The sequence below is a fragment of the Eretmochelys imbricata genome, chromosome 5 (assembly GCF_965152235.1).
Source record: "Eretmochelys imbricata isolate rEreImb1 chromosome 5, rEreImb1.hap1, whole genome shotgun sequence".
NCBI classification, from domain to species: Eukaryota; Metazoa; Chordata; order Testudines; family Cheloniidae; genus Eretmochelys; species Eretmochelys imbricata.
This window is the reverse complement of record NC_135576.1, coordinates 34915965-34931561: the sequence shown is the minus strand read 5'-3', so window position 1 is coordinate 34931561 and position 15597 is coordinate 34915965. Positions and strand designations below refer to the sequence as shown.

At 41.6% G+C, this 15597-nt stretch overlaps 1 protein-coding gene across 3 annotated transcripts in view; it reads right to left on the bottom strand.

Moving 5' to 3' along the window:
- MTREX (Mtr4 exosome RNA helicase) overlaps window positions 1–15597 on the bottom strand; it is a 102418-nt gene that overhangs the window by 41946 nt on the left and 44875 nt on the right. For all 3 annotated transcript variants that reach the window (XM_077816849.1, XM_077816848.1, XM_077816850.1), the window contains 3 exons: window positions 5926–6076; window positions 2914–3086; window positions 2422–2490 (listed from right to left, as the gene is read on the bottom strand). In XM_077816849.1, the coding sequence (XP_077672975.1) occupies window positions 2422–2490; window positions 2914–3086; window positions 5926–6076 (393 nt within the window). The remainder of the gene's footprint in view (window positions 1–2421; window positions 2491–2913; window positions 3087–5925; window positions 6077–15597) is intronic.

Sequence of the window (15597 nt, the reverse complement as noted above, 5' to 3'; positions counted from 1 at the left end):
GATAAATAAAAGAGTATCTATATCTTTAACCCCGACCTGGGGTATTCTATCTGTTACCCAAGATCCATAAACCTGGAAATCCTGGACGTCCCATCATCTCAGGCATTGTCACCCTGACAGCAGGATTGTCTGGCTATGTAGACTCCCTCCTCAGGCCCCACGCTACCAGCACTCCCAGCTATCTTCGAGACACCACTGACGTCCTGAGGAAACTACAATCCATTGGTGATCTTGCTGAAAACACCATCCTGGCCACTATGGATGTAGAAGCCCTCTACACCAACATTCCACACAAAGATGGACTACAAGCCGTCAGGAACAGTATCCCCGATAATGTCACGGCAAACCTGGTGGCTGAACTTCGCAACTTTGTCCTCACCCATTTCACATTTGGGAACAATGTACGCCTTCCAATCAGCGGCACTGCTATGGGTACCCGAATGGCCCCACAGTATGCCAACATTTTTATGGCTGACTTAGAACAACGCTTCCTCAGCTCTCATCACCTAATGCCCCTACTCCACTTGCGCTACATTGATGACATCATCATCATCATCTGGACCCATGGAAAAGAAGTCCTTGAGGAATTCCACCAGGATTTCAACAATTTCCATCCCACCATCAACCTCAGCCTGGACTAGTCCACACAAGAGATCCACTTCCTGGACACTACAATGCTAATAAGCGATGGTCACATAAACACCACTCTATACCGGAAACCTACTGACCGCGATTCCTACCTACATGCCTCCAGTTTTCATCCAGACCACAACATATGATCCATTGTCTATAGCCAAGCTCTACGATACAACCGCATTTGCTCCAACCCCTCAGACAGAGACAAACACCTACAAGATCTCTATCAAGCATTCTTACAACTACATTACCCACCTACTGAAGTGAAGAAACAGATTGACAGAGCCAGAAGAGTACCCAGAAGTCATCTACTACAGGACAGGCCCAACAAAGAAAATAACAGAACGCTACTAGACATCACCTTCAGCCCCCAACTAAAACCTCTCCAACGCATCATCAAGGATCTACAACCTATCCTGAAGGACGACCCATCACTCTCACAGATCTTGGGAGACAGGCCAGTCCTTGCTTACGGACAGCCCCCCAACCTGAAGCAAATACTCACCAACAACCACACACCACACAACAGAACCACTAACCCAGGAACCTATCCTTGCAACAAAGCCCGTTACCAACTGTGTCCACATATCTATTCAGGGGACACCATCATAGGGCCTAATCACATCAGCCACATTAGCAGAGGCTCGTTCACCTGTACATCTACCAATGTGACATCATGTGCCAGCAATGCCCCTCTGCCATGTACATTGGTCAAACTGGACAATCTCTACATAAAAGAATAAATGGACACAAATCAGACGTCAAGAATTATAACATTCAAAAACCAGTCGGAGAACACTTCAATCTCTCTGGTCACTCAATTACAGACCTAAAAGTGGCAATACTTCAACAAAAAAACTTCAAAAACAGACTCCAATGACAGACTGCTGAACTGGAATTAATTTGCAAACTGGATACAATTAACTTAGGCTTGAATAGAGACTGGGAGTGGATGGGTCATTACACAAAGTAAAACTATTTCCCCACGTTCATCCCCCCCCACCCCACCACACTGTTCCTCAGACGTTCTTGTCAACTGCTGGAAATGGCCCACCTTGATCATCACTACAAAAGGTGTCCCCCCACTCTCCTGCTGGTAATAGCTCACCTTAAGTGATCACTCTGGTTACAGTGTGTATGGTAACACCCATTGTTTCATGTTCTCTATGTATATAAATCTCCCCACTGTATTTTCCACTGAATGCATCCGATGAAGTGAGCTGTAGCTCACGAAAGCGTATGCTCAAATAAATTTTTTAGTCTCTAAGGTGCCACAAGTCCTCCTTTTCTTTTTGCAAATACAGACTAACATGGCTGCTACTCTAAAATATATCTTTAATGTATCTCAAAGCATCCTTCCTGACCGTGGATTGCTTAGGATGGAGCTGTAGTGCACCATGGCTTTCAGCAGCCAATTCGAGTAGCCTGAAAGGTCTGGTGTTGTTCAATACACTGTCAGAGTGCCCTGGATAGACTCTTAAACAGGACACCACAGATAACTCCATCAGTTAACAGGGGACTATCAAAAATAAAAAGATAGGACTCGGGGTGAAGGTCTATTTCCCAACTTCCAAGAACCTTTTTCTTTCCTCCTTCAGTGTGAATAAGTCTACAAAGGCCTGGGCCTTTTGCAGCTTTTCTAGCGAGGTGACAGACTTTTTTTTCTTTTTTGGCCTGTGGAAAAACAACTAAAAATGCAGATTTTTACACCTCCATTTCATCTTTCTACACATTTAGTGAAAATATGCATCTTTTGCCAGTGAAGGGAAAAGTGTATTATTTTACCTTAACATTTGATTTCTTGGAGAAGTTAACAACGACTCCCCAACCAAAATCATCATCTTCATTTTTTACCTAAAAAGATGAAAGCATGTTATAAAAATAACCTCTAGAAAAAAAGCACAATGACAAGAATACTTTATGGATTGCTGTTTGCAGTGTAGTAGTCATGTTGGTACCAGGCTATTACAGAGACAAGGTGGGTGAGGTAATATCTTTTATTGAACCAACTTCTGTTGGTGAGAGACAAAAGCTTTTTAGCTACACAGATCTCTTCTTCAGTCTGTTTATGGGTTGCTGTGATTTATAACAAAGCTGATTTTGAAGCAAACCTTATTAAACAGTCAACCCTAAAGGAAGGTTAAAGAACTACAATTAAAGTCAAATTTACTATTCAGCTGGGATAAATAACATTTTGCCAGAGAATCAACTGGCAAGTAGACACAAGCCTTGGAAGTTTGACGGGCTGGGGGAGATGATAAAAGAGAAGCAATTTACCTTTACCAGCCTGCCTGGCTGTAAAAACGGCAAGCAGTATTTTGGTTTGTGAACATATTCCTCAATTTCTTTACCCAGTTTAGCAAGCTGCTGTCGGATTTTGTAGTAGATGACCACGCTTTCCTCATTTGGAATTTCTATTTTGTTGTACTGTTCATCCAATTTATTTACCTCTGCAAATAAAACAACCTTGTGTAAACGTACAGAGTCACACATTATCCTAAACAATGTTATAGCAAAGAAGCATTCACAAAAACATGTAGTTAAATAGTATCTGAATATCACTTTCAATACAAGTTTTCTGACTATTTAAAACAAATCAAATTAAAATATAACCCCTTTTCAGAAAGCTTGATATCTACAAGTTTGTCCTTTAATATTTAGCTACAAATACAATGAAAGTAATAGATCAAGAGGTCATATTTAAAACACATTCATCATTATGAACTAGCTTTGTAGAAATGAGGGGACTTTGGATATTATTTTCCCAGAAATCCCTGCTAAGGGCTGCACAACAGTCCCATTAGGACCTGAGATTGCCAAATTCATTTGCAAGAGGGATCACTGTTCAGCAACACAAACACTCCCTTCTACCTCTCACCTATACATGGAAGGCAGCTGCAAGGTTGGTTGCATAGTGCTGAGAACAAAACACAGGACCAGGAGTCAAAAGCCTGAGTTTGCTTCCCATTTCTACTAGCCCTGTTGTGACCTAGTAATACTCTCTCTCTCTGCCTCACTCCCCTCCCCGCTCTCAGTCTGTAAAATTTTGGTGGGGGAATTCTCTCCTGTCTTTCGCAAAAAGAAAAGGAGGACTTGTGGAACCTTAGAGACTAACAAATTTATTTGAGCATAAGCTTTCATGAGCTACAGCTCACTTCATCGGATGTACTTTGATATTTACAAGCCTCAGCTGGCTGGGCTGCAGAATATTGAAGAGGTTGTGGGACTACAGTGAGTTCTAGGTCCGAGCCCTAAATTCGTGGTGCCAACAGGTTCGTGGAAGGCCTACATGCCACCAAAGGAGGAAGCAGCTGGTGAGGTGCTCACAGACTCATCCAGTGCAGATGAGGATAAAGGTGTCCTCTATGGCTCACCAGTCACTCATCTTCCTCTATTACTGACCCCTCAGACTGAAACAACAGCTATGGAGAACCCAAGTTGTTTCCAGTGGGAAGCCAGTAGTACACAATGATCTCCATGAGACCCCAGCGATAGGGTGCAAGTTAAGCAGATGCCAGTCCAAGATAAGGAATTCTGGGGCAGACTACCCCAGGACGAGTGTAAGTCCTAAATGGGTCACAGAAAAACCCGGCATGAGCCTTAAGCTCCATTTTTGATGGCACTGGGACAGTGACCGGACCCCAGGGAACCAAGGTATAACCACTTCTAGGAAATGTTTCACTCCGTCATTGACGTCTATAGCAAAGTAACACAGAGAAGGTGACATGGATATCAACGGAGACACGACCAGCAAAGATTCCCCACTCTTCCTGGTGTCAGAGGGAGCATCAGCAGAAGTTGATGTCAAAGGAGCCAATGTTGACAGACTGAGAGCAAAGAAAACTGCTGCTGTGCCTTCTCTGCTTCCTCTCCCAGCCAAGGGATAAAGAACCCTGATGTGAAGAAGCCAAAGCTCAGGGAGAGTATGGCCTGTAATATACCTCCATAGAATGGACTGCATCTCCAGCCTTAGTAAACCCTACTCCACTTCATAAAGGGAATTACAGTTGAGGTGCCTACAGAATTCTAAAGCACAGTATGGTTTTTGGTATAATAATTTCCAGGAAATACCCAGCTTGCTCTCTGGCATAGTTTTCTGAAGCAATGCTGGACTCTACATTATGGGAACAAAGGGTTGGGCATGTCTATGGGTGTGAACTGTTCTCTGAGAAATGCACATCATATGTAAGTATGGTCTTAAATGCCACCCCTGCAATCCAACACATACACAGAGCAATGGGGTGCCAAAAACCAAATTCCAAACCTGGTGTGGATCTATTATTTCCCCCACTTAATGGCACTGAAGAGGTGAATTGCTCATTCTTCACTGGCAGATGAAGTAGATACATCTGCTGTGGTTTTTGGATTCCATTGGGTAAAGCCCCTGGAGGAGTTTGAACTGTCAAAAACTGATTAACAAGAAACACGTTGGAAATTCATCTTGGCTCATAGAAATACTGTTTAAAGCAGGAAGAGCATGGCTCACAGGGCTAGCCACTCGAAGGAGTAGAAAACAAAAGCCTTGTTTCCATTAGGATTTTGCTTCACCGTTGATCAATTTTCCAGGCTATTTACAAAGCCTTACTAGAGTATCTTTTTTTCTGGTGGTTTGGACACCATAGGCCTTAATTCTTTTTTAGATACTGAAATCAATTTGATTTATCTGTGTTTTGAACAAAACAGAAACCTTGTCTGCATCTTCCATGAGCTCAAAGACACTTTTTTTGCTCCTCTTCTTCTCCTCCTACACATTTACAATGTGGTGATCATCCTTGTCTCATCCAGTAGAACAGGTTATCTCACTAAATTCTGTTCCCAAAAAAGGTCCAGGTGCTATCACAGAACAACAGAAGATGGCTTCCGTCCCTGAAAACCCTCTCCTGCCCACAACCATAACAGCAAGTGCACTAAGCATTCTGCTGCCAGGAAAGGAGAGGCTGTACAGTCTAGAATCTCTGAGTGGATTCTCATTATAAACATAACACCCTGTCTTAGCTATCCAACCCCACAGTTGAAGTATCTTTGACACAGTCTCTCACATGGTTAAGTATAGGTTTCAGAGTAACAGCCGTGTTAGTCTGTATTCGCAAAAAGAAAAGGAGTACTTGTGGCACCTTAGAGACTAACCAATTTATTTGAGCATGAGCTTTCGTGAGCTACAGCTCACTTCCTCTGATGAAGTGAGCTGTAGCTCACGAAAGCTCATGCTCAAATAAATTGGTTAGTCTCTAAGGTGCCACAAGTACTCCTTTTCTTTATGGTTAAGTATGTGATACACACAATACTTACTTTCTACTACTCCTGGAATAGCTCTGTAGTGTTGAAACTGGTAGAAGGATTTTTCTAACATGTATTCAGGGTTAATTTCCTCTACTCGGAGCAAGTTCAACACCATGTTGTATGTCAAGTGAAAAGCACTGTTTAGAGGATCAGCTGAGCCCTTAAGAAAAAAAAAAGACGCCCCCACACAAAATATTAGTTACAGCACAAGCAAAGCAATACACAATATATTTGACGCAGTGTCTTATGTGAAAAATTATTAAACTGATGCTTTGTAAATCTTTGGATAAAGGCTTTATAACACCATAATATTTTTCTAGATCTCACATCAGATCCTAACTAGCTGTATGATGAACATCCAAGAAACATAGTAGTGCTTTACATACCACTGTTAGGCAGATAAGTTTGTCAAGTCAGTGCAATTAGAACCTTTTATATAAATTGATCCTAATAAACTCAGGAGAATAATTTTTATAAAATATAATCTAGTGTCTCCTTTAACTTCTTTAAAAAAAATTATATACAGACACACAGTTTTTTTCCTCCCTACCATATCTTTGTAACTATTTAGATACAAACAAAACTTTATCACAGCATATACCACCTGAGAAAGAATATTTCCTCTTCACATACCAAAAAAAATCTAACAAGATAAAGCCTTCAGGATTGGTCCCCACATCACACACAGGCAGCTATGATAGTGGTTGCTCTGTTATGCTCTTAAGGATTAATTTCTATAATAAAGGATAGGACCCTTTTAGATGGAAGGCACTTCTGTACCACATGGAATGCCTATGTTTCGGAAAAAGAACGCGGAGTACTTGTGGCACCTTAGAGACTAAAATTTATTTGAGCATAAGCTTTCTCGGGCTAAAGCCCACTAGGCCAGTGAAGTATGGGTGTGTTATATCAGTAATTCACTTGTTTGTCAGTCAGGTCCAGTGAGGCGTGCTTGACCCAAAAGCTGAAATTCACAGAAAGCCAACTTGGTAGCTGGGCTTCCCTCTCAGGAATACCCCATTTCCCACTGAAATTGATATGCAGTCTATCAACCATTAAAATAACGTAATACTTTGAAGACATTTTGCATTTTAATCTGCTAAGCAGGAGCGCACAACTGATGGCTCTGCAGCACTTGACAGGTGTCTTTCTCAATTTGTAAAAGACTGAACAGAAATTCCATATTCATACACAGACACTTTGTGAAAGTGAAATATGAGGTCATCTGATTTGATGAAAAATACTCAATGGCTAAAAACAGACTGGCAATGACAAAAAGCAATGCTTTCAAATTAATTTTTTTGTAAATGGAAAATGAAATGAAAACAAAAACTAGTAGACCACTACATTTGCCTTAATACCATGGTATCAAGATTTAAGGGAGAATTAGGTTTCCTCCAAAAGTATTAACTGAACATTATACCATTGTAGATTGCTACTGATTGGCTTTCCATAGCTTAATTCTGGAACCTGCAACTAGAAAATTCACAGGAGTCTGATTTTTGCATTCATCCTTTGAAAATTTAACATTTTCTGCCACCTGGTATCAGTATCTATTCTGAATTTGCTAAATAGCAGTAAAGTTGCTGTGGGAACTCTGAAACAGGCCACCTGAGTATGTCCAGCCCCATTCTAACTAACCATTTCTCATAACACTCTTTTAATTCAAAGTCCTTATACATTTTAAGAAGAATTTTAGCATCAATGAGTAAATCACAATACTTATTAGAACTGACAAAAATATTTATCATATTGGTGAGAAAATAATTTCAATAATTAGAATCTAAAACAGTGTTGCACATTTGTGCAAACCTCTATCTATATCTCCTCAGAAACTTCACTGCCATAAAGTATAGGTTGGTCACATAATTTCTATCAACGAAGTAAACATTTAGGGAGTCAATAGTTAAACCAACGTCCACGATCCACAGCATCCTCAAATGATATGCTTTTACCTCTGAATCGTCATTAATACACATTCACAGACTCCTTTACTCCATAACCCCCTTTCAGTTCCAACACTTTACCCATAATGCATGTATCCATTTCCTTACGATCACAAAAAATACACAATTTTAATTTAGGTAGGTTAAAATATTTTCTTTATAGATGTGGAGTCTATAAAAAGTCAGCGTACATGAAAAGTATGGGGATGAAATTAAGGTTGTACATTGATGTTTGATTGTGACAAATTACATGCATGCACTGTGGTTGGTTACATGTTGGATTTAAAAAGGAAATTTGTTGTGCAGGTGGGGAATCTATGGTTGCCAACTCCCAATTACCTCCTTCCCCGCCCCAAAATAATAGGGAACAGAGAGAGGGAGAATGTATGAAATTGCTTTTAACCAAGTAAATATTCACTTTTCTACTTTAAAAAGACAGGGGCAAGTGTAATTTATACGAATATTGTCTCCTTATACTCCCCCATCTGTTGTTACCTCCTGCCTTTTACTCAGATTGTAAGCTCTTTGGGGCAGGGACTGTCTTTGTTCTGTGTTTATACAGTGCCTGGCACAAGGGGGTCCTAGACCATGACTAGGGCTCCTAGACTCTATGGTAACACAAACGAACTACTAATAGAAGAAACAGCCACTCTCAAATTTCCAACTTTATTTGGACTTACACTCATAGACTTTAAGGTCAGAAGGGACCATCGTGATCATCTACTCTGAACTCCTGCACATTGCAGGCCACAGAACCTCACCCACACATTCTTATAATAGACCCCTTATCTCTGGCTGAGTTACTGACGTCCTCAAATCATGGTTTAAAGACTTCAAGTTACAGAGAATTCATCATTTACCCTAGCTTAAACCTGCAAGGACCCATCCCCCATGCTGCAGAGGAAGGTGAAAACTACCCAGAGTCTTTTCCAATCTTACTCGGGGGAAAATTCCTTCCTGATCCCAAATATAGTGATCAGTTAGATCCAAAGAATGGGGCAAGACCTACCAGACCGATACCTGAAAAAGAATTCTCTGTAGTAACTCAGAGCCCTCCCCAACTCGTGTCCCATCTCTGGCCGTTGGGGATTTTTGCTACTAGCATGCCATTGTAGGCAGTCCCACCATATCATTAGTCCATATACTTATCAAGACACGTAGGTGAATGTATATTCATTTAGCAAGCTAGACAATATGAACTACCTCTTACATATGCTCAGTGCCTGCTCAGAGAAGTCATAATGGTGAAAAGGTTAATGGTTCTATTATTTCATTCTAATGGATACAAGCCACATTAAGTAAACAGTCATGATACATTGCCTATCTTACAAAATATAACAGGAGGAGCTAAGTCCTTCAAAACTGAGAGTGTTAAAAGACGTCTGGAAACCAACAACTATTTTCTCACTCCCAAACATTAATCATTTAAATCAAATAAGTAAATATGTAATTTTATTTCTGGTTCTCTTAACATAACAAAACATCCTCTCAATATGATCTTTCCTTCCATTGTTTATCATAAAAGTCATACCTATTCCCATAAGTCAATTCTGGCATGCTTCAAAAACATTCTCAGAGACCTTTTGCATTGAAATTTATATTAATTTCCCCTGTAAAAGTTGCTAGTAAGGGAAATCATTTTTCAGAAACACGCAGTGTAGAGTGTTAAATTCTACCTTGGGGGCCCAAATGGAAGTGTATACTAGGAAGATTCAGTGCAATGCTTTAACATTTGCTGCTTGTTGTAGTATACACCTCTACCCTGATACAATGCGACCCAAATATAACATGGGTTCACATACAATGCGGTAAAGCAAGCCCGCCCCAGCAGGGTCTGGGGGGCAGGAGCTGGGGGGGCACTTTTGGGGGCCCTGCAGGCCCAGAGAGGCCCTGGTGATTAGCAGAGTTCAGTCTATAATAGGGTGACCACATTGCAAGAGTGAAATATCACACTGGGTGAGCGGGGTGGGGGTGGGGAGTGGGAGCCACAGGTGCACAGCCCCAGGAAGCTGCAAGAGGCGTGTACATACACTATACACATACATACACACACACACACACACACAGTAGAAGTTTTACACAAACAATTTAATACTGGTACACAGTGATGTGAAGCTTGGTTGCGGTGGAGGAGTCAGAGGGTGGGATATTTCCCAGGGAATGCCTTGCTGCTAAATGATGATCTAGCAATTGGCTGAGCCCTCAAGGGTTAACTCTCACACTCTATAAGGCAGCAGGAAAGAGGGAGGGCAGACAGAGACAGAGAGACACACACTGTGTGTGTTTGAGAGACAGAGATGCACATTTCCCCTTTAAGTATGAAGAGTGGGGTCAGAAGTACACTGCCTTGTTAATTAGATCAGCAAGCTGAGACCAGACCCTAGCCACAGCTGCTGCCTAAGGCAGCAGCTCCCTCCATCCTGTGTCCCCCCTGCTCTATGGAAAATGGGGTAAGCAGAGTGCAGGAGCGGGGGGGGACGGGGGGGCAGAAGAGCCCCCCTCTTCTTCCCGTCCCCCCCCCCCCCCAGCAAGCAGGAGTCTCGGGGAGCAACTCCAAGGCAGACAGCAGGAGCAGCACATGGCAGTGGGGGGAGGGACAGCAGAACTGCAGGCAATTGATAGCCTGCTGAGCAGCTGCTGCACAGGGAACTTAGGGGAGCAGGGAGCTGATAGGGGGGCTGCCGGTCCACCCTGGTTCCAACCACCCACCAGCTAGCTGCAACGGGCTGCTCTTCTTGCAAGCAGTGGACAAAGCAGGCGGCTGCCAAACAAGGTTAGAAGGGAGCACTGCACAACTTTACACGAGCATGTTCCCTAACTGATCAGCAATGTAACAACGAAACAACATTAACCAGGATGACTTTAAGTGAGGAGCTCCTGTACACAGAGAATGGAAAGGCTGGAGAACCCCAATGTACAGGCCAACAAATCTGAAACAGAACAGTCTTTAAGAGTTTGTTTACACTTGGAACACCACAGCCACCCACAGCTGCAATTGAGCTGCTGTAGCGCTTCAGTGTAGACACTTCCTACGCCAACAGAAGGGGTTCTCCCATCAGCAAGGATATCCACCTCTCCAAGAGATGGTTTCTTCCATCCACTTAGCGCTGTCTACACAGGGGCTAGGTCAACCTAACTATGCTGCTCAGGGGTGTGGATATTTCACACGCCTGCTTGACGTAGCAGGGTCAACCTAACTTTTTGGTGTAGACCAGGCCTAACTGAGGGCTGATCTACACTAGGAATTTATATCAGCATAGCCACGTACCTCAGGCATGTGAAAAATAAACACCCCTGAGAAGCCTAGCTATGTCAACTTAACCCTCAGTGTAGACACTGCTAGGTCTTCCATCAACCTAGCTATCTACTGCCTCTCGGGCAGATGGATTACCTACAACAGTGGGAGAACCCCTCCTGTCAGCACAGGTAGTGTTTCCACTTAAACCTCTACAGCAGCACAGCTGCAGCTGTGCCACTGTAGTGGCTGAACTGTACACATACCCTGAGTAATGAAACAAGGCGATTACACCAATATTAAACGCAATCCAGGGCCAGATTCTATCCTGTAGTGAAATTCCCTGCTCTGGCATTCACATAAGTTAGAGAAGTCTAGGGACTTACACCTGCAGGCTGTGGGTCCCTAACAGTACAGCTACATTGCACTTCAAAAACCCGCAGCTGGTCTGAGCTCACACGGCTTGGGCTGAGGGTTTGTTTAACTGCAGTGTAGACATCTGGGTTCAGGCTGGAGCCCAGCCTCTAGATCTCTCCAACATGAGAAAGTCCCAGAGCTCAGGCTGCAGCTACGGTTGCCAACACTCCAGGATTGGCCTGGACTCTCTAGGAATTAAAGATTATGTCATGTGATGAAATCTCCAAGAATACATCCAACCAAAATTGGCAACCCTAGCTGCAGCCTTGAGCCAGAACATCTACACCACAATTAAAGAGCTACGCAGCCAGAGCCCGAATCAGGAGGCATGGGCCAGCCACAGGTGTCTAACTGCAGTGTAGACCATAACTTGTGGGACTCATAGGCCATCTGAGAATTAACAGAGCGCTGCTGTGCTCTATCCTGCCCTCAACATGCCTTCTCCTGCCCTCTCCCACAATGCGGGGGGAGTGTTGAGGATGGGGTAGAGGCTGGCTCTGTTATTATCTCAGCTTGTTGCTAACCCACTTTAGGAGAATTGTCAGCTTGGCAACTATAGCCAGAATAAATCTACAGATTACAAGAAACAAGTCAACCAGCAGTACTGCTGGATTTACTGCCCTGCTCAAAAAAACTGCCCTTAATATAGAGTACAGCTTTTGTCTTACACTGTGTAAAATGTAACTTGTCCTAACTTGGCGAGCACTCGCCATCTAAAAGGAATAACCTCAGCACTATCAAATAAACTTACTTTTTTAAAAGGAAAAGGCAGGAAAACAAACCAAGATAGTTTGCTACCACAATACAGTATTAGTATAAGTGTCAGAACATACCAATATACACCTAACATCTGCATATTTACTTGAAAGGCTTTTTTTTCAAATTAGCAAATTTCTTCAAAACACAACTCTTTGTACAGAAATATAAAGCAGAGTGGAATTTGATCTACACCTTTTCAACCAAAATCTGAAATGGCAATATTTTGATCTTTATGATTAAAGACTAGTGTTAAATCTTTAAATAAGGTCATGCCATTTAATTCATACATGGCTTATGAATGAACAGAGAGAATGAATCATATTCTGGGATAAGAAATTTCTTTTCTACTCTCTTACAAATGTATCTATCAATAAATTATAAAAATCTTTAGTTTCTCTATATTGTGAGATTTAGTCTTGTACTAAGTGACGACAGAGCTTTATGTTTCTGTCTAACTAAAGCTGCCACTTCTTAAACCTGAACATGTAACTGTAGCAAATTGAATATTTCTCAGCCATGCTAAATTAAACCGAATGACTACGGTGCAGTATTTAAGTAATCCAGAAATTTTAATAAAAATAATTTTAAGAGCAAAGTATTTCTTATTTTTTTAAAAAATACATTTTTACAATACCATTTATAATAATCTCTTGAAAAAAATCTGAATTACTTAGTTTTACCCTACTCTGTAGTTGTAGACATCTCATGAGAGATTGGCTGGGGCACAAATTTGTTTTGTGTAACTTTTAAATTTATTTAGAATAGTTTTCGCACCCAAACATGTGGATTACATTTCAGGCCTACCTAACCTTGCTCTCACACACACGCTCACACACTAGTTTGACCAGTGCCAGATTCTTTTCCATCAGTAAATGCAGCTTTAAAAAAATGTAAATATATTACTCAATATTTACAAATGACAGATACAAAAACATGTAAAGTAACCACAAAGACAGAATAGTAAGATCAACAAACAATATAGCAATTCTGAGAAAAACAATATTTCCAGAACAGAGAGACAAATTTTTGAATTACATGGCCAGCAAACTGAAGTAGGCTGGTAATCCTGATTTACCAGTTTTAGGTTTTGTCTTTTTTCCTTAACTTTCTATGAAGGCAAAGTTACAATAAAAGGTTAACATACAACAGTGTACATCGCTTGTTCTTGATTTAACAGTGTTAAAGGTCACCACTGGGCATCAACTCATCTACAACTGGTGGGCATCGCCTCTTAAAATGCTAGCTCAGATGCATCCTTGCTACAAGACTGATAACCCAACATTTGCAGCAGCCAAGCTCAAAAAGGTGCAATCAAGTGAGCCTAAGAGCCAACTAACCCATGGGGGAAGGAGGGGGGGAGTTACTGCAACAGGAAGCAACAGTGTACAGCTCAAATTCCCTCTCCTGTGCTGCAGGCAACTGAACACATGGGAAGCAGAGACTGGAGTCTCAGCAGGCCTCCTTCCTGATATTAGGTGCAGGCTGTGTTAGTGTTCTTTTGATCTAACACAGGATTATTAGAAGAGCAGGATAAATAGGGAAACAGCAGCTCTGGGGCACTCTTCTCAGGTGGCTGGTAAGCAGTGTGCATGTGAGGGCTGGGAGGGGGACAGAGGTTCCTATCCCAAACAGCTCTAAAACACAGTCTACACAGTATAGCATGTCCCAGCCGACTCCCATCTTGGAGCCTGAAGTTTGTCAGCAAAAACAAAATAATATTAATAAAAAGGTAATCAAGTTCAGCTCATGCCCTCTCTCCAGGTTTGAATGCGCCTATGATTCCTTCCTCAGGACAAACCCTAGATCTTCTATCTCCAGAGTCATGCTCAACACCCTTGTATCCAAGTTGGGCTAATGGGTCATCTGCTTCAGTAAACCAGGCACCTTCCTTGGGGAGGCTGTTTGAAAGGGAGAATACTATAGGTTCTCTTTGAAGAGAAGAAGGTTCTGTACACACACAGAGGGAGTGCATTTCCAAGCAACTAATCAGGGCTCAATTAACAAACGTTCAGATAAAAGCGCCCTGAAGATATCACAGCTGCTGGAAGTTGAAAAGAAGCTGCAGCAATAAGATTATCCAGAAAGAAGCATCTACAAGTCATTTCCAAACCTCTGCCCTAGGCATAGGAAAACATAGTTTCCGGAAAATCACTAGGCACTATTCCCCTTTTACTGGTCATAGACACACACACACAGTATCAAAAAACTGATTTCAATGGACACCGAACACCTTCAGGAAAATATAGTCTTCCAAAAACACACTTGCAATATCTGAGAATAGGTTCTCAGAAATTAACGACCTACTTGAATTGACTTAAAAATTCTTAAAACAAAAGTAGTTGCTAATATCAGTAACACCTAATATCAGTTAAAGTCATTATGTTCATGTTTTCCTGATAAAGAATGCTAAAAGCCCAGAACATAGCAGCGTACAAGATTTTCCGCAGGAACAATGCAGTCAAGAATTATCTGAAAATGAGATCAGCTATCTGTTGTACTGCTACTATGCATCTTAGGGTTTTGAACTGGTGTTCATCTGAGCACTAAATAGGATGTTAAGCATTTATTGTTAATAAAATATAATTAACTGGCTTGTGTTTTTACTGGCAAATAGATGTAAACCAAAAGCCAAGTTAAATAAAACTACAACCTTTCAGGGCGAGGGAGTTCTCACCATCTAGATTGAAATGGGAGAGGACTCCCAGTTTTCATCTCTTGGAGTGATCCCTTATTTTCAGTGCTAGAGGTTTTGTTTGTTTTAAAAACTAGAGCCTTGCCTGAGCCACAGTGTGAGAACTGTTCTTCTTGCATTACAGCACTGAAGATTGATCAAGCCTACATTTGCAGCTCTGCCAGATCTCCAAGGCTCATAGTTACTGGACTAGTTTTCTCTGTCATATCTATATCTATATCTGTCAGTGAGGAAAAGGGCGAAACAGAAGCAAGTCACCAAATTTCCCCCCTTTGACCATGTGACAAAAGAGTAAGAACTCAGCAGGCAGCTTCCCTGCAAATTATCCCTAGCATCAATCTTTTACAATGCTTTCATGGGGAACAGAAGACATTATCTGGAACCAGCTCACATGCATACTAAGAGCTATTCAAGAACAAAATGAAGTCGGTCTGATTTTTTGACTAAATACACTTACACTCACAAAGATATGTCAAATACTTAACAGAATGTGATTTAGTCCTTAATGAACATGCTAGGCTGCTACTACTTCACACTGTTGATTTTATTTGACTTCCCAGATTCTAGACATAAGCTAGATAAGTGAGCTTCCAAAAGTGAAGTGAGCAACAGCACTATAAGAACAGAACACT